General features: G+C 39.3%; 2 protein-coding genes across 3 annotated transcripts in view; both read left to right on the top strand.

Annotated features, from left to right (window-relative positions):
* Window positions 1-1474: 1474 nt before the first annotated feature.
* RHNO1 (RAD9-HUS1-RAD1 interacting nuclear orphan 1) lies at window positions 1475-3712 on the top strand. Its single transcript, XM_065742377.1, is given in 3 exon segments — window positions 1475-1683; window positions 2933-3358; window positions 3360-3712. Coding segments are annotated over 3 exon segments (795 nt in total). The 5' UTR covers window positions 1475-1515; the 3' UTR covers window positions 3561-3712.
* A 236-nt stretch (window positions 3713-3948) lies between these two features.
* TULP3 (TUB like protein 3) overlaps window positions 3949-22981 on the top strand; it is a 30755-nt gene continuing 11722 nt past the window's right edge. The window contains exons 1-4 of one of the 2 annotated variants that reach the window (XM_065742343.1): window positions 3949-4065; window positions 13465-13516; window positions 19284-19446; window positions 21798-21974. In XM_065742343.1, coding sequence (XP_065598415.1) covers window positions 4025-4065; window positions 13465-13516; window positions 19284-19446; window positions 21798-21974 — 433 coding nt within the window. In that variant the 5' untranslated portion in view covers window positions 3949-4024. Of the gene's footprint in view, window positions 4066-13464; window positions 13517-18195; window positions 18338-19283; window positions 19447-21797; window positions 21975-22981 lie in introns of those variants that run through there. The other variant, XM_065742344.1, reaches the window with a different exon arrangement.

Here is a 22981-nt window from a genome sequence, read left to right on the forward strand (position 1 = left end):
CACAGCAGTAGGAGGGGCGAGGCGAGGCAGACCAATGTGTGGTTGCTAAGTAGGAGAGGGCTGGGCCTGGCCACCTCTGAAGGGTTCGGCTTGCATGGGCTGGATGAGGAGGTAGGAGGCTTGATGCTGCTGTGTCATCTGTTTCGAGAGAAGTTATCTGACCCGAGCCTGTAAGATTCTCACCCTACTGCCAGGTTTGGCTCTTAGTGCGTGCGTTTGTGCGTGCTACCGGGAGGAAAGAGCGGCTTCGGTTGCCTTCCCTAAAAGGTTTCCAGCAAAGAGCAGCTCGACCTCACTGGTCGGTGAATGTTAAGTCTGTACCTCCCTACCAAAGCTCATAGCATATCCTAAGGGGGCCGTTCAATTGTTCTGATAACTTGTAGTAAGCAGTTAAGAGTGTTGAAGAGTTAAGTGAGCGTAGTAAGCTACGATGTTATGTAGTGTTGTATCTTTAATAAGAAAGTGTACCTCTTGCAAAATATTTTATTTAAAATTTCTTACCTGTGCCAACCTCCTTCTAAATGGAAAAACAAACCTAAGTTCAATTAAATCTTATTCTCTAGGGAAAAGTAACTGTACAAGATATAATACAGGAAGGAAATATAGTGTTTTTTGCATTTAAAAATTAAAATTTCCCGACGTGACACCAGAAAGACTTCTGGATATTGTGGCTTGAGATACACTGTTGCCTTATGAGCATTTTCATAGGTTAATTTGAGGGAAAAAAAAATCAAGTTCATAAGTAATTCTTCAGCTGTGGCTAGATTAGAAATTGTCAATTTGAATAAACTTCTTTAAATTTTCTAGAAAGTTGGTTCTGCCATAGGCAGACTCTGTCAACTGAAACCCATTGCAAGCTTTTTTTTCTTGTTTTGCTTTTTTTCTTCTCTCCAGTACTTTGAATTTCCCAAAAATTTCAGTGACCAAATCAGTATTGAATATAGTTGGTTCTATATTTTTGTACGTTACTTAAGTCTTATCAAATAGGGATGACTTTTAAATTACTTTTAAAACATTTTTTTGAAAAAAATTCCTATGAGAGTTTCTCTGGTTTGTGTATTTAAAATTCTCTGGTTTATGTATTTTCATAAGGAAATAATCTCTTCTGCAACATTAAGTCTTGTTCAAAACACCATTTCAGAACGCTTTTTGCAGCTTAGATGCTTTTGTTTTGTTTGTATGGCTGTTTACTGCAGTGTATTTGTTTCGTGAATCATTAGAGCACTTAATTCCCTGTTCTACTATGTATATGCTAAATCTGCCTGGAATTAGATAAAAGATGTAAAAACTGGTAGGTAACAGTCTACATGGAGATGTGTATGCAATGTTATTGTATTAGTGTTTTGTTTAAAAACTTTATCTGAGGTTTTCAAACAATCGTCCTCAAGTGCATTTCCATTTGTTTATCTTCTACAGGGGAGGGTGCTTGAGCATCTTATCAGAATACTTTCTGCCTCCTCCAATTGGTTCTAGCAAGTATCATGAGGTTTCTAAGTGTTTTTATCATATTGTCTGATGCCTCCAAAAAGGAAGTGTACACGCAAAGTCAGAAGGGCAGAGCTGGTGTTCCTTGAGAGGCCATGGGAGGGACCCATCCATTGCTGTGAAACTCCACTGTATTTAGCTGAAAACCCAAGATGTGTTTCTATAAAGCCTGCAGACCAGAACACCTCTGCTGCCTGGGTTGGTATAAGTTACCAATTTCTCTCTTTTTTTTTCTTCTCTTCACTGAAACAGGTTTTTAAGTTTCTCCCATATCTCAACAGAAAACTGTATGTCCTCGATAATGAAAATGAATAGCATGGACCTGAATTAATTATAGATGCCTAAAGCATAAATGTGTATGAATTTCTCCACATTCAAACATTAAAAAATAAAATCCTGGGTATTTGAAGGCATAAAACTGTACTGTATACTAACTACTGTTTCTGTTTGTCTTCTGAAAAACTAATTCTGGTGAGGAAAAAGTTTGCTTTTTTGGCAACTGAAGATCCTGCATGTAATAAATGTTCTTTTAAAGAAATCTTTTGTTGCTCAAAATTGTTGAAATCTAAAATTTACCTGCTTAAAAACATATTTTGTTTCTATTTGACATTACTAAATTCAGGGAATAGAAGCCTTTCCTTCAGAACTTATTTTAAATTGCCTTCTTTTCCATTCTGTGTGTTTTGAATAGTTTATCTCTTGTGAGCTCCTTTTATAGTTTTTAGGGTTTGGTTCAAGCAGTTCAGATGTACAGTAGGCAGTCACTACACATAATTAGCTTGCACTTAGTTTTTGAGAGACTGCATAGAAACTTGAAAAGGCTAAAAGGGATTTGTGGTTGTCATAACCATAGGCATGTTGGGATACTCTAGCTAAAAACAAATTGCAAGAAACAGAACCTTACTTCTGAGACCCAGGAAGATAAAAGACTACTGTAAAAGAAGGATTTGCAAGTCTTGAGTAAGTATCCAAAGTTCCAGATGAATATTATCTTAGGTGATGAAACACTTGTTTCTTTTAAATAGTTTTGTACTGCTCCCACTTGTACCTCTAGCTGCACAAGAATACTCAGGCTGTAGTATAGTTAATTTATTCTGTTATGCTAGAAATAAAAAAAATCATAGCTAGATCCTTAGTCAGCAGGTGTTGAAGGTATTAATGCCTGATAGGCAACTGTAACTTTAAAGTCTTGTGTGCTTTTTTTTTTTTTTTTTTTTTTTTTTTAAGTTAGAAGGGATAGTTCACTTGCACCCCACTCATTTCTCAGGGTGACTGAACATAACTGTGAAGTTTGGAGGTGTTTCCTGCTTACCAGTTTGGCTAACAACTAGTTTGCTTTGCTGCAGGCCAGCTTACCCATTTCTTCAACACACTGAAGAAAGATGGGATGGGTTTCTCTGTCTGGAGAAAAATATATTTTTTTTCTTTATTATTTCTTGCCCTCCAGGTGTGCCCACAATTTGAAACAACTGAGTCATTGGTTTTGAGAGAGTGTCAGAAGAAGCAACATCGTTCTCACAAGCTCCAGAATAAGAATGCCAACTATGGCTTGCTTCATGCAGAACGAGCTTGTCAAAGAGCTCTGGCCTGCAAATTTCTTCCTTTAAATTTTGAGAATTCAGAAGTATATGCAGTCCACTCCACAGATACGCTGAGTCATGCAGGAAAGAACACACAGCATTCTCACAGCCAGCACAAGAAAGGAACAGCAGGAAAAGTCAACATCCAGGCGAGTGATTCTGAGAACTGTAGTGAAACATCATTATTACCTGTTTCTCAGCCTGTAGAGACAGAAGCCTTCAGTCCATTAGATATGGGGAGTACACAATTGCCTTCTGTAAGGAACTGGAAATGCAGCAGCACTGCCACAAATCAGTAGTCATGCTGAGTTGGTGTCCAGCGTCAACCACTGTGGGAGGGGGCAACTGCCATCAACACTGGTTATGGATACTCCTGAGCATGAATATGGAATAAAGATTACCTGGAGGCATCGTCCTCATCTCCTTAAGTACCTGAGAGACAGAGGGAAGCTGAGTACTGCTGACCTACTAGTGAAGGCAGACCTGGAACTGTAGAAAACAAGATGACTTGGTTTGGCGAAGCAGTAATTGTATGTGGAAGGATATGCTTAAATACCGAATGCTATTTTCAAGAATAAAAAGGGTCAGTAGCTTAAGCCATACGTTGTTCTAGGGCGTGCTATAAGGAGAAGTTCCCGCAACGCGTAGGACGCATCTTATTTTCGAGTGGGGGAGTGGTGCGATTTTTTAACTGAGCTTCCCTGCACGGGGGCGGAGCGCGGTAAGAGCAAGCGGTGGGGGTGGAGGGGCTGGGCTCGGCTGCGATCTGGCTACCGCTTCTGCGCATGTGCAGCTCGATTTCTTGCCAGCTCGGGTGGTGCTGCGGCAAGTCGTAGGGCAGTGTGTTGTACCTTCGGCCAATGGCGCGAGACTTCAGTAACGAGTTCCGTTGCCAAGGGTAGCGGTGAGGCCGAGGCGGGGTGCGTCGGCTGAGGCCCTATAGTAACGTGGGGCTGAGGATGGAGGGTGCGGGGAGCCGATGTGCGCTCGGTGGGGGCAGGTGAGTGGGATCCAACAAGGTAAGGCGGGCGCGAAGCGGTCTGTGACGAGACCCGTCCCAGGCTGACCCTGCAACTCATTAGGGTCTGCCCCATGCGATAGGTAGCGGTCCAGTGCACGGACGCGTTTCCCTACCCAGTTCCAGCTTCTGGCGGGCGGGCGCGGCTTTGGTTGAGGCAACGTGTTTGCGTGAACATTTCTTGATGTGTTACCCTGTGCTTTTGTTTGTAATTGAGCTTTTGGAATCTGAAAACGGTAGCAAGCTCGTAGGCCGCTGAGTAGGGAAGAGGAACAACTGAAGGAAACTGACATTATAGGAAAAGCATGTTAGTTAAGTTTGGAAGAGAGATTTTGGAAAGAGATTATGCCTGTGGTATTTGTATAGCCGAAACCCCAAATTACTGGAAATTCAATGTAAAGATGCAGGGAAAATAGATTTTGACAGTTAATGTGATTAGTGAAGTGACTGTGAAAATGCACAGAAAAAAAATTATGCCTCTGATGTTTGGATAGGTCATGCAAAAGCCAGTAAGGAGTGAAACAAATAAATGTGTAGCTGTTGTGATAAAGCATATGTAGAGCAAAAACAGTATTTGTTAATGAAATAGACTTAGTAATTTTTAGTTGGGGAGTGAAAGAAGGCAATAGAATTTGATGGCGTCCTGTGATCTCTTGGGTCAACCAAATACTTTGTGAAATACTGAAGTCAGCATAAAGAAGAAATCTAAAGCAAAGTCTGTATATAAATTCTGAAATAAGTGAACAAAAGACTAATGAGTGCATGCCCATAAATTTTCTGGCAAAGATACTAGATTTTAAATTTTGATGGAATTGAAGCTACAGGAAAAGATGCTGCATTTCTGTTAACAATTGTGATAGTACCATTTCTTTCTGCTAGGCAACTTGTTTTGCTTACTTTCATGCATGCTTCACGGAAATAGCCTAACGGTAGTGCAAGTTCATCTCAAAGCTGCTTCTTCCCATAACCCCAGTTTATTAAACTATTTCCATAACTTTCTTAGTCTCAGTGGTTAATGTAAGAATACTAGAATACATAAACCTAAATAAATGTACACAGTTTCTAAGCAGATATTTAAGGCCTTTTGCTGAGTCTAAGAAAGCTCTATATGAGAACCAGTTGGTGAATATTTTCTTCCTGAAATGAAATACCCTTACTATTCAGCAATAAATATTAAGACAAATAATTTTATTTGATAGGTAGCTGAGATTGTAGGTTAGGCCATTTCTAAACAGGCCCTAATACTATGGTCTTCTGTTAATTTACTCCTCCTTCACTAATGCTACCTTTCGTTCACGATGGCTGTAATTAAAGTAGCTAAAGTTCATTTTGAGGTTTGATTGACTTTCATCTAGATATGATATGTCTTAGTGCTTTTAGAATAAAGTTGATAGTGCTATTTCATTGTTACAATAAGTGCTATGCCTTCCCTTTTCATTTTGGAAAGTCTGAAGCTAAAAATATTGGATGAAGTAGAGGTGCTCAGATTAATTCACACTAAGATCAGTGTAAGCATTTAAAATATTGAGAAGAGAATTTGACTCTTATCACAGAATCATATCATAGAAATGTCTTGAGTTGGAAGGGACATTAAAAAATGGTTTAGTTCCAACCCTCCTGCCGTAGGCAGAGTTGCCGAACACTAGATCAGGTTGCCCAGGGCCCCATCTAAACTGGCCTTGAATGCCTCCAGGGATGGGGTATTGTAAACAGTTTAAGGGCTGGATCGGTGCAGTTCCATGATGGTTGGTGCAGAGGACCCACACCCCGGAAAGGGAAAGGGGGAAAGGGAAAAGGGAAAGGGGAAATGGGCCTAGAAACAAAACAGCGGCAGCGATCTGAGGAGGAAAGCTAATTTACTAAATAAGATATTGGAAAGAAAAATAACACAATATAATATGATGTAATTGGAATTGAAGCTAATAAGTGAAATAAGCAAGAGAGCGTGTCTGATAAACTGAAGGCCTTATGCTAAATGCTGAAGGTGAGATGGCTAGTGAGCACCAGCTGCTGGGTTGATCCAAAAGGAAAGAAAGAGTCTCATGACACAAAAACGGTTTTTATCTTTCCCTCTGAGTGGAAAAACGTCAAAATACAATGCAACAAAGTCCTCTGGGGAACGTAGTTCTTCTGAGATAGGTATATCCAGAACTATCGATGATCCATGGAGCTGGAGCATTAACTGTTTAATTCTCAGTGCACTACTTGATGTGGAATACCAATACCGAAAATCATAAAACCATGACAGGTATAAACGACTTCTTTGGGCAACGTAGTCCAGTGCCTTGCCACCCTTTGAGTAAAGAATTTCTGCCTAACATCTAACCTAAATTTTCCATTTTTTAGTTTAAAGTTTGTCCCATCACTATCGGACCATGTAAAATGTTGTTTATTGTTTCCTTTCCTGTTTATAAGCTCCCTTCAAATACTGGAAGACCACAATGAGATGTCCCCAGAGCCTTCTTTTCTTCAAGCTAAACAAGCACAGTTTCTCAATCTTTCTTCATAGGAGAAGTGGTCTAGCCCTTTGCTAATCTTCATGGCTCTCCTCTTGATCTGCTCTGCATCTTTCTTGTTCTGGGGGTCTGAGGCCTGGATGCAGTACTGCAGGTGGAGGCTCACAAGGACTGTGTGGAGGGGGACAATCCTCTCCCTTGTCCTGTTGCCCTTGATGCAGCTCAAGATACTGTTGCTCCAGAAGAGCTGCAAGAGAACACTGTTGGCTTGTCTCCAGTTCTTGATCCACAAGGATCCCCAAGTCCTGCTTAGCAGAGCTGCTGTCAGTGACTTCTCCCATTCTTTACACAACATGTATCAAGAATTGCCCTGATGCAGTGCAACACTTTGCACCATTCCATATTTGGAAGACCTTAGTATAGGTTGTCAGGAATGTTGGGCTTGACTATTCTGTATATATGCATGTAAAATCTATTTTTTGGGGGCGAAAAGGACAATTATTTGCTAATAATTATAATCGTTAATCTCCACTCCAGACAAAACCAAAATCCTAAATTTCCTCTTAGTCCTTGTGTATTTTTATTTGAATGCAGGTGGCCTTCTTGAAACAAGAACTTTTTTGTAAACTATTACAATTGTGCAAGTGTTATCCTTCAATAAGAGAAAATTATTTTGTTTGTCCATTCCCTTTCAAACCTGAGCATTAACCAAAAAGTCTGTCTAAATGAGATACATTTGTAAACATAGAATCATTTGAGTTGGATGACCCTTAAAGGTCATCTAGTCCAGCGCCCCTGCAGTGAAGAGGGACATCTGTATCCCTGTCCAGCCTGACCTTGAATGTCCCCAGAGATGGGGCATCCACTCCCTCTGGGCAACCTGTTCCAGTGCTTCAACTACCCTTACTTTAAAAAAACTGGGTATAAATAGTAAGTCTGAATCTCCCCTCTTGTAGTTTGAGACAATTTCCCCTTGTTCTTTGACCACAAATGATAGAGAGTCTGTCCTCTTCTGAAAGGCCACTATCAGGTATCCCCAGAGGCCTGTCTTCTCTATGCTGAACAGCCCCAGTTCCCTCAACCTTGTCATCATTGGGGAGGTTTGGATTATTTTGTGGCACTCCTCCATACACTCCAACAGGCCTGTGTCTCTCCTGTACTGAGAACTCGCTTCCGGCTCAGTACTCGTGATGAGGTCTCACCAGCTCAGAGAGGCAGGATCACCTCCTTTGACCTTCTGGACGTATTTTTTTTTTATGCAGCCCAGGATAGGATTGTCCTTCTGGGCTGCAAGGGCATATTGACGGCTCATGTCCTGCTTGCCATCCATCAGTACTCCCAAGACCTTTGTGTCACAGCTGTGCTCAGCACTTTCACAGAATCACAGAATCATAGGGGTTGGACCTCTAGTCCAACCCCCCTGCCAAAGCAGGTTCCCTACACCAGGTCACACAGGTAGGTGTCCAGGCAGGTCTTGAATATCTCCAGGGAAGGAGACTCCACAACCCCCTTGGGCAGCCTGTGCCAGTGCTCCGTCACCTTCACCGTAAAGAAGTTCTTGCGCACATTCATGTGGAACCTCCTGTGCTGTAGTTTCTGGCTATTTCCCCTTATCCTGTCTCTACACACTGCTGAAAAGAGTCTGGCCTCGCCACTTTGCCCCCCCACACCTCAGATATTTATAAACCTGGATCAGGTTCCCTCTCAGTCTTCTTTTCTCAAGGCTAAGCAGACCCAGTTCACTTAGCCTTTCTTCATAGGGAAGATCCACCAGGCCCTTCACCATCTTTGTGGCCCCATGCTGGATTCTTTCCAAGAGATGCCTGTCTTTTTTATACTGGGGAGCCCAGAACTGGACACAGTACTCCAGATGAATGCCACTGGCCTTTTTGGCCATGAGGGCACTGCTGGCTCATGGTCAACCTGTCATCCACCAGGATACCCAGGTCACTCTCTGGAGAGCTCCTCTCCAGCAGGTCATCCCCCAGCCTGTACTGTTGCATGCAATTATTCCTCCCTAGATGCAAGACTCCACACTTGCTTTTGTTAAACTTGTCCGGTTTCTGACTGCCCAGCTCTCCAGCCTGTCCAGGTCTTACTGAATGGCAGCACAGCCTTCAGGTATGTCAGCCAATCCTCCCAACTTCATATCATCAGCAAACTTGCTGACGGTGGCCACTATCCCCTCATCAAGGTCACTGATGAAGATGTTGAACAAGACTGGACCCAGCATGGATCCCTGGGGAACACCGCTGGTTACAGGTCTCGAACCGGACTCTGCACCACCAATGACAACCCTCTGCACTCTTTCATCCCTCAGCTTGTATTGACAGTAGAGGTTGCCCTGGCCCAGGTGCAGCACCTTTTACTTGGCTTTGTTGAACCTCATGAGGTTCGCCTGGGCCCTCTGCTTGAGCCTGTCTAGGTTTCTCTGGACGGCATCCTTTCCCTCAGGCTTATTGACTACAACACACAGATTGGTGTGATCTACAGTCTTCCAAAGGCATACTCATTCCCACTGTCAGTGTCATTCATGAAGTTATTAAAGCACATTCGTCCCAGTACTGACTCTGAGGGACACTGCTTATCACTGATTTCGATCAGGACATTTGTCCATTGACCACCACACTCTGGGTATGATCTTGCAACCAGCTTCTCATCCATTAAATCATCCACCCATCAAATCCAAATCAAGTCTATTGATCTAGAGAGAAAGTTGGGAGGCTCCCATTAGGGAGGCTGTGTCAAAGGCCTTACTGAAGTACAGATGACATCAGTGGCCCTTCCCTTGTCCACTATCACAGTTATACCATCATAGAATCGCCCAGGTTGGAAGACCTCCAAGATCTTCCAGTCCAACCATCCACCTCTCACCAGTATTTCCCCACTAAACCATATCTTTTTGTACAACATCTGAATGTTTCTTTAATGCCTCCAGGGATGGTGACTCAAACACCACTGGGGCAGTTTGTTCAGTGCCTGACTGCTCTTTCAAAGAATAGGAGGGAGAGGAGGTTATTTCGTTATATGCGTACCTGATAGCAAGATTAAAACACAACAGGTCAGATGTTAGACTGATCAGTTTATTAAAGATCTTAGCTGCTTAGGGAGATGGGGAAGGGAAGATGGGTGATAGAAGAAAGATGGGAAATAAAAGCAAGGAGTCATTGTAGAAAGCAAGAGAGAAATAGTCATCACTGGGATTCCAGTGCTGCCTGTAGTTCAGATGTTGATCTTCAGTAGTGATGGGTTGTTGGAAGTTGTGTTGTTTGGTTGATGACAACTTTTTCCCAATGACAAACATAAATACTTAAGTAAGTCCGAAGTTGTTCGAGTCAGCTCTCTTTGTAGAGGCAGCTTCTGGTTTGTAGACCCCAGCAGGAACTCCTTTGTTCCCATTTTCCAGGCCTTGGCAGCAGATAAGAGGGCAGGGAGATGCCAAATTGTATCTTGCCTTCACAAGATAGAGTGGTATCATCCCACAGTCTCCCATACCAGTCACAGGCCAGGTCTTCCACTAGTAAACACTCCTGAGCAGGCCCTTTCAAAGGCAAACAACTCCGAAGAAACGCTTCCAAATGCAAAACTGTCCATAGAGTGATGCTGGCTGCCACGTGGCTACACCTGCTGCTTGCCTCCTAGATAAGTCAGAGTCTTATTGCAAGAAATGCCTCAGAAAGCGAGCTTTGAGCCAAGAATGAAGAGTTCAGACAGCTGTGACCTGGCAATTCTGCTGCATATAGACATGTGGAAAGAATATGGAGATCTACTACTGTGTTCAGTCAGCCTGTAGGGAAGGTTTGTGTTAGAAGACTTTGACAAGACTTCAAGCATACTGCTTGCATTTCTTTGTGATGAGCTGGAGAGTGACTCTTGCGCAGCCTTTCCCTATAAAATTTTCAGTAACAACAACTTCACTATGGTGTGTAGAAAAAGGTGGGTATTAGGGGGAAAGAAAAGTCTCTTGATTGGTTTGTATGCTTAAATTTTCTAATTACTAAGTGGTGGAAGAGAAGTTTCCGTAAGAGAAAATAAAGTTGTCTAACAGTTTTAGCTGCAGTTTACAGCATCATAGTGTTTTTGGGTTTAGTTTCTTTTGATACTACCATTTATTAATGGAGAGGCTTGTTGCCAGCTGTAAGGTGATTTTTCTCAATGTTTAACAGTAAACTGTAAAAGATAATAGTTTTATTTTCTAAAGCTTTGTGAACAGTTAAAATCTTCATGCATTTTAGCCATCTTACAGTCTCAAGTAATTCAAGGTGAGGCATTATGTAGTGTACATGATGGTTTTGTAACTTTATTCAAGTGTGGGTAGAAAATAAAAAGTAAGTTATGTTAATTGAGAATATGAAATGAAATCTTAGAAATAAGAAAATATCCGCAATGCAGATCCTACTATTATGGTATTTTATCATCTTAGAGGTAAAACAAAAACGCAAAGCCTTATTGCCAGAAGTGGTATAATTGGTTTTGATTGTTGTTGGATTTCCTGAAGATGATGCACAAATTGCTTGGAGTTTATTTTCTGTTAGGAAAAACTTAAGGGAAAACCAACAATCTTTTGTACTAACACAGTATAACTTCATAGTTCTTTTTAATTACTTAAGAATGTGTCCAGAAGTCCATAAAGATTGAGGAGAGCTACACTGATTGATTTATAATGAACTCTTTGTAGCAGTTAACAAAAATTACTGATTTCTTAAGCCTGCTTATAAAAAATAGGAGAACTTGTTGTTTGTACTACTTTTTTTTTGTTGTTTTAAATCACGAATAATTTAACTGGAGCTTTCAAGCATTTTTCTGGTATGCTAAAGATGGCCTTTTCCATCCCCTATGCTTTAAGTAAAAAACATGTCATACTTAAACATGATGTTGAAATTTCATTTGGCAACTCATATATATATAGCTATGCACTCAATAGAAAAGTTCTTTAAGCAGTGGATGTTTTCAGATAGGAATGAATGTATTACTGTAACTGTTGCTGTAGAGTCTCCTAAGTCACTCTCCATCACTCTTCAGGAAAGGTATTGTTTTTTCCATACCCTCTGTTGCCTTTGAATCCAAAGTGCAACTTATTACTGGACTCTGAGAAGTAGGGTCAGTTTTTAAAACTGTGGTGTTTCCAAGGTCCTACAAATAAAATCAGAAAAAAAAAATCTAGAAAACTGCAAGTAAATGGTGGAGATGTAATTTCCTTTGAAATATAGTTAGTTGGCCAGTTAACATCAGTTTTAGAGTATATGAATTGTTATTTATTATGTGCTAATACAACATTATTTTTTTTCTGCCTTCCAGAACACAGCCAGTATTGGATAGGGTAGTCTTTCTGTAAGGACTTGTCTGTGGCTTATGGGCCAGTTTGACCCATTTCTGTGACTTAATGGGGTGAGGGGATCCACAGACCTGTGCCCCAGGAAACAGGAAGGGAAGAAGGAAAAGGGTAGGGAGATGGGCCTAAAAAACAAAACAGTGGTGATGATCTGAGGAGGAAAACTAATTTAGTAAATACGATTGTATTATATCGTTATTTTGCATTCTGATATATAATTAGAATTGAAGCTAATAAATCAGGTAAAATGAGAGAGTCTGAAAACTGAAGGCCTTACTCTAATGCTGAAGGCAAGATGGCTAGGGAGCTCACATGCTGCTGTGATGATCTGAAGGGGAAAGAAGAGAGTGATCTTGTGACTTGCCAACAGTTTTGTCTTTCCCTCTGAATGAAAAATGGAAAAACTATGTAGTTCTTCTCTTTTGAGACAGGTATGCCTGGAACTGTTGACAGAACTGGTATATTAACTCTTCAACTCCCTGTGTACTACATGATGTTATGATGTAGAATACCAATAACAAAAAATCATAAAACCATGACAGGACTTCAGTCGCTTTTGACTTAAATTCCTTGCTTGCCTGGAAGTCAAATATGAATTCACTGTGGGTTAAGGGGACTCTGAGCCCTTTCTCCTCTTGTTAACACTATGCTTCAAGGCACGTGTTTTGCGGAAACTTCACGCTACCTCTCTCCTTGTGTCTTTTTCCAGTTTTCCTTTTTAGGGTTACATTCAGCACCATCTGCCAGCTTGTGACTTCACATTGTTGGTCATTTCTGCACCTAGACCAGACAGTGAAATTTTTAAAATGAAAGTTTAGCTAGCTCTGCACACCATCAATAAAATACATAAGGTTTGCCTGTTTCCAGTGTTATAAATTTTTCCTTTGGTATTATTCTTTCACTTCAAGAGAGGTCTTTATCAAAGCCATGTAGGGAGAAAGGGCACAGTTGTGATAGGCAGAGTATGTGTGTGCATGTCAATTAATTAACTTTCTTGTTTTAGAGCTGACAGCTCTAAATTGCAGTTTCTGTAATAATTCATTCTCATCCAAAAGGAAATGCAAAGTCAATATGAAATGCATTTTAGAACCAAGAATGGAATTCTTATGAAAATTAGCTATAAATTTGATAGGAAAATAATTATTTCTTCTACTTGCAGGAATTGAATAGTTACATATACTCACAGATATTAATAGTAGTCCTAGGAAGTTTGGTAGGAGGAGAAGATCGTGTAAGGTTGACCCATGACAAAACCTAAAATCGCGAGTTAATTTGGAGTTGGGTATTTTATGAAGGAAGTCTTCAGATGAAAATTGTCTCAAAGCCCACTGCAATAGTGACTCATAATCTGTCCATGAGTAATTAAAGTTTTTTAGCTTACAAGATGTTTTCAGAGCAGTTTAGTTAAGCTACTGAATCACTGATCCTGTTTCTGGCAGCATATGAAGTATGTTTCTTTTATAATGCCTTATAACTTGGTATTCTCATAGGTTAGAAATCATGCTTCACAGTTGAAGTCTCAACAGCTATGCTGTAGTCTGTGTTCTTGTAATTCAAACTAATTGCTAGTAATAAGTTTCTTTCCTTTTCCAGCATCTTTGGAGATGAAGGTGTGAAACTAAGACAGCTGAAACTAGAGAATCAGGTAAGTGGTTGTACATAGGCTGGCAAAAATAAATGTAGGAAAACATCCATTTTAGAAAGAGAGGAGGTTAAGGGTTTGCTTGTTTTCCTCTTTCTGTCTGTTCTTCTCTTTTCCCATTTTTCCTCTTGACTGCCTGGCCTATTATCATTTACTTTGTTGTTCAGAACTACGTAAGTTATACAGCAACCACAAATGTAGGGCACATTGTTCAGCTTCTGTTGCAATATGCAAGGCTTCATGTGAATTCACAGTGTCACAGAGGCTTGAGAACTAGGTGTGATATGATTCAAAAAGGTCTGAAGAATGCAAACAGAACTGATTGCTGATGTTTTTCATTAAAGATCTGCCTGACTTTTGTTATTTAACTTGTATGGCAAGGTTTAATTTTAGGTTTAATTTCTTTTGTGTATTTATTTATTGCACATTTTACTCATTTCACCACAAGGCAGGAATGGATAATGAGGTTGGAAGACTGTAAGTAATTAGCATTTTGAGTCTCAAAGTAAAAGGTACCCCAAGCAACAAGAAAGATCTGTTGAATACTGCTTTTGAAAAAGAAGTCCAGTGCCTTTCTTCTTACTTTTATTTTTGTCTCCTACAAAAAAAAAAAAAAAAAAAATCAAAATCAAAACAACACATTTGCAGCCAAGCTTTTATCTAGGATTTTGTGTTTTTTTTTTAAAGCAGCTGAGTGCTGTTTGCTGGATGTTTAGATCACTTACTCATCAAATGAATAAAGTATCCATCCTCTAAAACTTGAAGTGACCTGCAGAACAACACTCAGACTCGCAGGGTCAGAATGAAAGTAGTTTAATATTTTAAGGTGCACACCTGTGCATGGGGCTAACACTGCCCCAACTGCGCAACTAGTGGCTCTTAAGCAGACATATTTATACCACAAAAAATGCGCAATCATGATTCTATGAAGGGAGAAAAGCTAACTCATTCTAGACAATGGATCGTCCTATGCTAACTAATTCCGTGAATATCTTCTTGCTCTCCACTACTTCTTGGACATGTACTGTGTATTGGCAAGTCTTTTTGAATATGACATCCCTGGTATTGGTTGGTCCAGTTTCTTGTCTGAAAGCTTCGGACCTGGAATTTAAGGAATCTTCCACCTTACAGTGTGCCATCGATAAGCAAAAGCGTTGTCCTGTTTCTAGACGACTCCTCCTAAGTCCTGCCTATTCCTAGTAAACCACTCCTCAGTCTCCACCTCTGGAGTGAGTGTTCCTCCCCTTGGCTAATTATTCTGTGAAATTCAAGCAAGCCCCCCCCCCCCTCCCTTGTACATGTGCAGGGAGTCCCCCTGTACAGGGCTATCCCAGGGTCTCTGCCTCCACTCAAAGTGCTTACCTAAAGGTTAGCATTGATGAGATTATTCCAATTATCTAGCTGTCCGCACATGGAACAGAATTCACTGTATTGCATCATAGATTAAATTATCAAGGTAGAACACAATTTCTAAAAACCATACTTTAATTTCAACACAACTTAATCTCTCATCTGAGGATCTTTAAATCCAGACATAACACTTCTCAGGGAATTGTTGCATTGGTTAATAGCCCTCTTTACCAAAACATGTTAATTATTTCTGAGTTTATATAGCTTTGAATCCAGATGGATTCATTACTGACTTGGTCCCTGTGTGTGTATGGGCACTTATCTAACACAGTTCAGATTTGGGGAGTTAAAAATACCCTTATCTATATTTGTAAAAGCTACCTGTAAACATTTCAGTAACTCTTGTTGTAAAGTGAAAACTATACAATAATGGAAAGCGTTAGCTTGAGAAAAAGATCTTGGAAGTAATCTGTAAAAGAGCACGGAGTGCCAAATGCCATTCAAGAAGTTCCCATAATAAGGATGATCTGACTACTTGTTGATTAACCTTGATGACGATTCAAGACTGTTGGCTTGGGTTGTGAGCCAGTAGCAACCAGTGGCTCTTATTGCTAGGCACTGTGGTCAAAGTATGCCAGTTTATATTGTCATGGAGATGCGTCACTGCTCCAGCCAAAACAAAGCTGCTGGGCTGGGTGGAATTTGCAGAATCACAGAATTCCTTTGGAGCAACTCTCAATTAAACAACAAAGAGGTAAATTCATAGAATTCATTTGAATGTTAACTTTGAAAGTCTGCTTTTGTCTTTTACTCAAGTAGTACTATGCTTTCTGAAGCAGTAAAGATCAATAGCAGATCACAGTCAGACATAATGGACTCACTGCTGTTTATAGCAGATGCCATTCTTAAGCAGTATCTCCTAAACATTTACAGGAACTGAAATACTGAAATAAAAATTGCAGAACATTTTCATGAAATACAGCAGGATTGCGTTTATCATCTTTGACCGCATGGAGAATCTAAGGTAAACCTTTGGCATATCAAGGATGTGTCTCTCTCATCTATCTTCACGATGAATTTTTAAACCCTATAAACAACACAACTAAAATTATTATGCTTGACATCAAGATCTACCTGTGAGTCAAGTCCGTCTGCTGCAAAGCTTCTGTCTAGTGTACTTCGTTTTCCACGAGAAGGAAGTGGATGACTTCTCAGACAGTGCTTACTTCCTCAGCAGTAGAACATGATTCCCTGCATCTTTTGAGGTACCTGTAGCTTAACCTTTGCTGCTGCTACTTCGCTGTGGATGGAGAAGATAAAAGCTGATGGCATATTTCTGAAAACATTTAATATGTTATTAGTCTTGACACTTAAGTTTTAATGCCATCATCACTAGCATTTGTCCTTGCTGTCTCATTATGAACTAAGCAGGAGCTGAAAGAGTAGAGAGGATGCCTCAGATCCATGCCTTATGGCCTACTAAGGTAGACCATGTCAAGTAATAATTAGTATATTGCACCTTCAAGAGGAGTGGTCAAAAGCTTCTTGTGCACCATATTCCTGTTCATCATAGCAGTAGGAAGAATACCAGGCTAGACAGCTATGGTATATTCATCTGATGCATCTGACTTAGGCAGCTTGTTGGAAACTCACTAGAACCAACTGATAGTTTGTGGTCGTTTAAGTATTTTTAATGCATTTCAATGGTGTAAAGAGGGCATTTTTAAATATATTTAATACATTGAGTTTACAAAATCCTGAATAGATCATGATACTTGGTACCTGTTACTTATTTAATTAATTAAATGTTCCTGTGTCATGTTTTTGAACCATCAGATTTTTTTTTTTTTTGCTTGTAATACTATATGAAATTTTACTGCAACGCAGGCTTGGAGGAAAAACTTGATTAGCAGACAGAAGCTCGTTTTTTTTAGACTTGAACTTAGTGGAACAAGTCTAAGGACATGCAGTGCTTTGCCACCATGTGTAAAGAGAAATAACTGCTACTGACCATCCCAACCAATGCTCTTGTAATTTTCTTCATCTCAATAAGGAAAGTGTTAGAGAAAAACCTATTTAAATCACTATCAAGTTTCATCACTTTGGTTATCTTGAAGTTCTTATAAAAAGGTTTGTCACATCTATCAGCAATAAAATATGTTTTAGTACACTTTGGAAAAAATCTTGTAGAATAATCAGTAAAGTAACTCTAAAAATTATTACATACTATATTGACCCTAGTTTAAATTTCCAGTTCTAACATTACCTATGTACTTTAGTACTATTCTTAAGATGTTTTTATTTTTAATCTGTCCATTTGCTAGGTAGAAAAGCCTTAGCAGCATTTTTTTCCTCAAATCCTTATTCTATTTTTTTATTTGTATTTTCCCCTTCTCCTTTCATGTCAACTATTAAAGATACAGAGAATATAGCAGAACTTGAATTTTTCACTTGGCATTAATTATTAATTATTTCAAAGGCTTAATTTTTCTGGATGATCTGACTACCCTTCAAGAGAAAAAAATATAGCTGAGTATTTTCTAAGAATTTTAATTTACTTTACCTTCCTCTAGACTGATCTGATAATCTCTGTGGAATTCTTTGTACCTTTTGCTGTGCAGGACAATCCTTGCAAATAATTCTCCAGTAAGTAATACTGCCTGTGTTGCAGCCTAGTCTTAAAAGTGTAATCATGTTGATTTTTGTTTTTTTACATATTTTGCATAGAACTACTTAAAAAGCATAACGAAAGTGCCATGTTAAGGCAAAGGGACCAGCACAAACAAGGAGATGTTACAAAAGGAAGGGAAAATGAATGCTCACCTGTCTCTGAGTATCTAGGCTTGCAGGGAAAGAACTCCAGAAGGAGAGATCTCCATCAAGAGACCTTTCTCAGTATCTGTCAGCCCTTAAATGAGGTCTAAGAGGAGTGAAACATGGTTCCACCAGTTCCGGTAGCATGGGTGATTTGCCTTTACTCTCAGAGCTGACCAGGTCTTTCCTTCAAGTGCTCTATTAGTGGTTCAGGCTGTGACTCAGCAGTCCCCATACAGGCCAAGAAGTGAATTGTGCTATAACTTTTCAGTGAGAGATTGCCTGTGAAACTGTTGTAAGCTGAGATAAAAGCCCTGATGGGAAAGGAAGAATCCAGTGAGACAGAAGAATCATAAGAGGAGAGGAGAGAATTTGAAATACATTTGCATCTCAAGTGAATTGAGTTATTGATACTGTTTATCTGATGGATCTTTGAAATCTGAGAAGAATTTGGTGAAGCAGGTTTACTTTTGTCCTCATGAAAAACTTTCAGGTTTTTTTTTTTTCCAGGCACTGTAGAAGCTGTCATGAGTAATCTGCATCTGTGACAACTGGTCTGCACGTCTTCATCATGCATCATCTTAATTTTTAAGAATTAAGCATAGCTGTCTTTAAAATGACGCAGCATCTGTATTTGCTTTAAGTTTAGAAGAAGAATGTGTATGTATGATGGAAAAGTAACATTTTGTTTCTAACATTAAGACTTGAAATTTCCTGAATCATATACTAATGTTTTGTAAGGTAGATCAGTTTTTGCATTACTTAAGCAGTCTTATTTTAATGACTGATTTTCATTTGTTTGTTTTATTCCTCTCTTGTCTCTTAACATTAGTTTTTGGGAGCTGACTGAGTTGTATCCTCTTATGAGATTGTAATCTTTGTCACAAAAGCTGTGTTCTTTGCAAGTCTTGAACTGCTTTTACTGCATTGTAGCAGCATTTATAATTACGGTGGCAGAGTAAGCCCTGATGGAGAGCATTTAGAAATTGTACTCTAATATCGTAAAATACTTAACTGCCATGTAATCAACAGGCCAAGAACTCTTATTCTGACTCTTTCTGATAATCTTGGTGGTCATTCTTCTAACGCAAGTTTAGTTTAATTATACAAATGAATGAGAAAAAAACAACCACATCCCCTGCACGCATGGGAAGTTGTTGTAGGAGGCGGGATGTTTAGTAGTCAAATTGCAGCAGCATTGGGAGGAGAGTCCTTGTGAGCTGTTTGTTCTGTCAGCTTAAGTGTGATGCATGGCTTAATGAAGTCGGCAGTACAGGCTGCATGTCATAAAGTATGTTATAAAATGTTTCACACTGGATTCTAAGTGACTACTGAAATTGACTGCTTATATTAAGATTTGCTGCAAATTCACCTGGAAAAAAGTGGTCTCAGGATAGATCTCCCATCAATGGAGAACCAGAAGTAACATCTCATTCCAGACTCTGTAACATCTGTGTCTAGGATTTCTGTGAGAGATAACAAGCATTTTATTTAGGTTGATTGGAATTCCTGATCAGTGGAATATCATTGACAGTGGCCAGGGCACTGGCTCTATGATGGATGTGATTACTTATCCTTATTTCATGCTTTTTCTTTCATTTCACAGAGAGCACTTCTAGAGAAGAAGCAGAAGAAGAAACGTCTTGATCCCTTGATGGTAAAACCAAATCCTGAGGCAAAGCTTCCCAAGTCAAAGCCCAAAGGGTATGAGGAGCAGACTCCTTTAGTAGAAACTCCTACTATTTTCCACAGTAACGTTGTGTTACAAGGTAAGTAATCAACTTGATTTTAACAGTGTTCTACCAGCATGCCACTGCATGCATTTTAAGTCATAGATGGTCACCTGTGTTGCTGTGACAGTGGTCAAAGCCATAAACAAGATTGATTACAAATCTTACATACAACAATAGAATTACAGTATAATATGGTAGAGAAATTTGAACTGTATAAACAAGCAGAAATCTCATTTTCAATTTTGTGACAGCTGAGAGTCTTCATCTGCTTTCGAGGAATCTCTCCCTTTTGTTAAGAAGAACCGTAGAAATGAGTTTGAAACATCTGTATTGGTAGAGAGCTGCAAATCCAGAGTAAGAGAGTTTCGTGAACCAGCAGGATAGACGAGAAGGCAGTTGGCGTGTGTTGACAGCCTTTACTGTTCTTCATGGTATGCTCTATTTCAAGATTAGGTATGACTAACTCATAACAAATACTCAAAACAAAGGACTTGTGAATGCCAGATTAGTTTCTGGCTGTTCATCCTTTTTCTTTTATTCCCTGTGGGCTCCTGGAAGACAACAGCATGACAGACAAGTTATAGGGGTCCAGAAAGGCACAAGCATGAAGTGATATCGGGGATCCAAAGCTTCCCTTCAGTAATCTGAAGATATTACAGTAAAATGACAGCCATTTTGTTTAGAATAAGAATAAAAGCATTAGTGAGAGCTTTAAAGACTTACATGTCATAGGGAGGAAAAGAAGTAACAAATCACTAGATTGCAGCAGACACGTCAGGATGTAGTTATGAGAGCCAATACCCTATCAAGCCTATCAAGAGAGTAGTAGCAAGTAGGCTTTGAGATGCACACTAATGCAGAGTATTGTAGTGCTGTTGTTAGATTAACAGGAAATTAACTTGTAGAGAAAAGTAGAATAAACAGACCAGAGTTACCTAGTTGGAAAAGCATGTCTGGAGCTACAATGTCCCCAAGATCCTTTCTTTTAAATGTTTAGGGTTTTTTGTTATCTAGATATCTTGCACAATTAAGGATGGGGAGGAGAATGTTGATATGTATGATAGCATTTATATATTTAAAATTGGGGGAATCTGATAAAAGAAAAATGAAGAGAAAAAAATCATAGGAAACTTCATTATTACTGAAACTACAGGAAATAAAAGAGGAAACTAACTACTCCACTAGCTTCCACAGGTCTGAAGCTTTTTTTTTTATATAAATCATGTCAGAAGCCTGATTAGATAAAGCAATGCAGTTTTAAGATTAAAAAAATAGTGTAAAGGCAAGAAATCAAAGCAGAAACTACTCTGCACTACATAAACATGTTTATAATATGTAGATCTCTCTGAAAGTAATGCCTTCTATTTATTTCCATGGAAGCTACAACAGATAGAAAGAGCACCATAACACTATTTGATAGAGCAAATTCTCAGCTACAAAACACTTTTTCAGCATACTGACTCCTGTTAGCTGTGCATTTTGGCCTGAAGTGAACAAGAGCCTGCATTCTGTACTTATAAAAAAATTTTAAAAATTAAACCAATGGAAATGATCCACTTTTGCTGTCACCACTGCTTAAATGTACCACCCATCACCTCACTGTGCTAGCATCCACTGTTCAGTCTCCATAAACAGTCAGGAAGTGTTGATGAATGTCAGTGGTTTTTTTTGCATGGTGAAATTCAATTCCACACCTTTTCACATGCATGTCTATGTCAGATGCCATTTTGTCAGGCTGTTGCATAGCAACATGTCCACAATAATGGAATATTAGTTGGAAGGTTCATTGTCTACATCCATACCACCAGCATTTGTCTGGCTGCACTTTCAGAGGAGCCTCCACATTGTGCCAGACCGTGGCATCAAGAGATCTCCACCAATTACAGAGTGTAATGCTGTGTTACACATTTAAACACGGAAATGTCATTTCTACTGAAACTGTGGAAGGCATCAATTTACTATTTGTTTTGCATGTGCCTTTGGATATTCTTAACAAATGGATTTGTGACATTAACTGTAGAACACTCAGTATCATTCCTTGTAAACAAGGAGTTTGGAGCAGGAGAAAAAATAGTTTCCTACAAATAAACTTAAGCAAAACAATGTGCATGACAAATACCACTTATCTTAGTTGTTCTAGCCATTTGAAAAAGAATGTAAAAGAAATCACTGTAATTATAAAAGGGGAAATTGATATATCTAGTGTTCAAAGTGATAAGAAGTCTGAATGAATCAGGCCTAGCTTGACAGAAGTTGAATTAAACAAGAATACATCAACACTTTAAAGGGATGCTTGAAAAAGAGCAGCTGAAAAGAAAAATTATTCTGGGATAAATCTTCATCGGTAAAAATGAAACTTTTACATTCTCTTTCATTTTGGCCTGCAGGCATCGATGGACCGGTTGCTTCCTTGAAATCAGAAGTGCAAGATTTAGGAACCAAACTCCGAACTTTCTCTGTCGGATCTTCCATAACAGAAGAAAATGCAGATGAAGAAAACAATGGACAAGCTCTAACAGAAACATTAGGCAGTGGAGATCTGCAAGAAATCTTACAGAAACGAGGTAAGTGTTAATAATAGTCAGAGGTTTTCCAGGACTCTTCTGCTTGTATATTTTTAATGCTACAGGAAAAAAAAACAGTTAGAAAATTAAGAAATAATGGAACAAGTGTTTGTGGGGCTTCCCTCTCACTTTCAGAGCTAGTAGACTGTACAGAATGCAGAAATGGAGTTTCTTCTTATGTTAAGAACTGGATACCAACATGCTGTATAGTTTTCTGACCTTTCCAAGTAAGTTATTGACAAAACACTGCATTTCATGTTTTTCTAGAACTCAGGGCATTTTAATTCTAGAAACAATATACCTGGATATGATACTTGAATATCTTTACAATAAGAGAACCCTTTAAAACCAGTAATGCTATAACTTAACTGTTGAGGGGACTAATAAGAGATGATCTTCCTGAGTCAGAGGCATCTCTCATGATGATAGTATATTCATGACATATATATGTTGGTGTATACAAGGAAGTACCCTCTTGAGTACTTCCCCTGAGGGAGCATCCATCTCTGTTGCCAAGTGACTTACATTGCTGTCAGTATTACCAGAAGGCTTTTTGTTGAATCCAGCCTAAACAAAATGATTACTAGTGCTTTATTTAGCAGAGTACCAGAAATATTCTGGGAGGCAGGCTATTTATAAATGCATTATGTGAAGGAATAGTTTTACTCTATTGTCACATCCAACAGTATATGTACTATAAGAGGTGAAGGCAACAAAATTAATAATACCAAATTTTATTGTTAACCAAGATACTTTATAGATGGTGCAATTTAGAAAGATTATCAAGATAGCAAAGAGACAATCAGCATAAAAAGAAATGCTCACCCATCACCAAGGATTGATGCTTATGGAGGAAACTCCACAAAGGAGGGATCTCCAACAAGAGATTCTTCCCCCAGTGGTGGTCAGTCCTTAAATGGAGTCTAGGAGAGGTGGAGTCAGATTCCACCCCTTCTGGGCACACAGGTGAATTGTCTTCACCTATGCTCTGGTAGCTGACTCAGTGC

This window comes from Cyrtonyx montezumae, unplaced genomic scaffold, assembly GCF_038088225.1.
Source record: "Cyrtonyx montezumae isolate F1298 unplaced genomic scaffold, pur_monq_1.0 scaffold_3, whole genome shotgun sequence".
NCBI classification, from domain to species: Eukaryota; Metazoa; Chordata; class Aves; order Galliformes; family Odontophoridae; genus Cyrtonyx; species Cyrtonyx montezumae.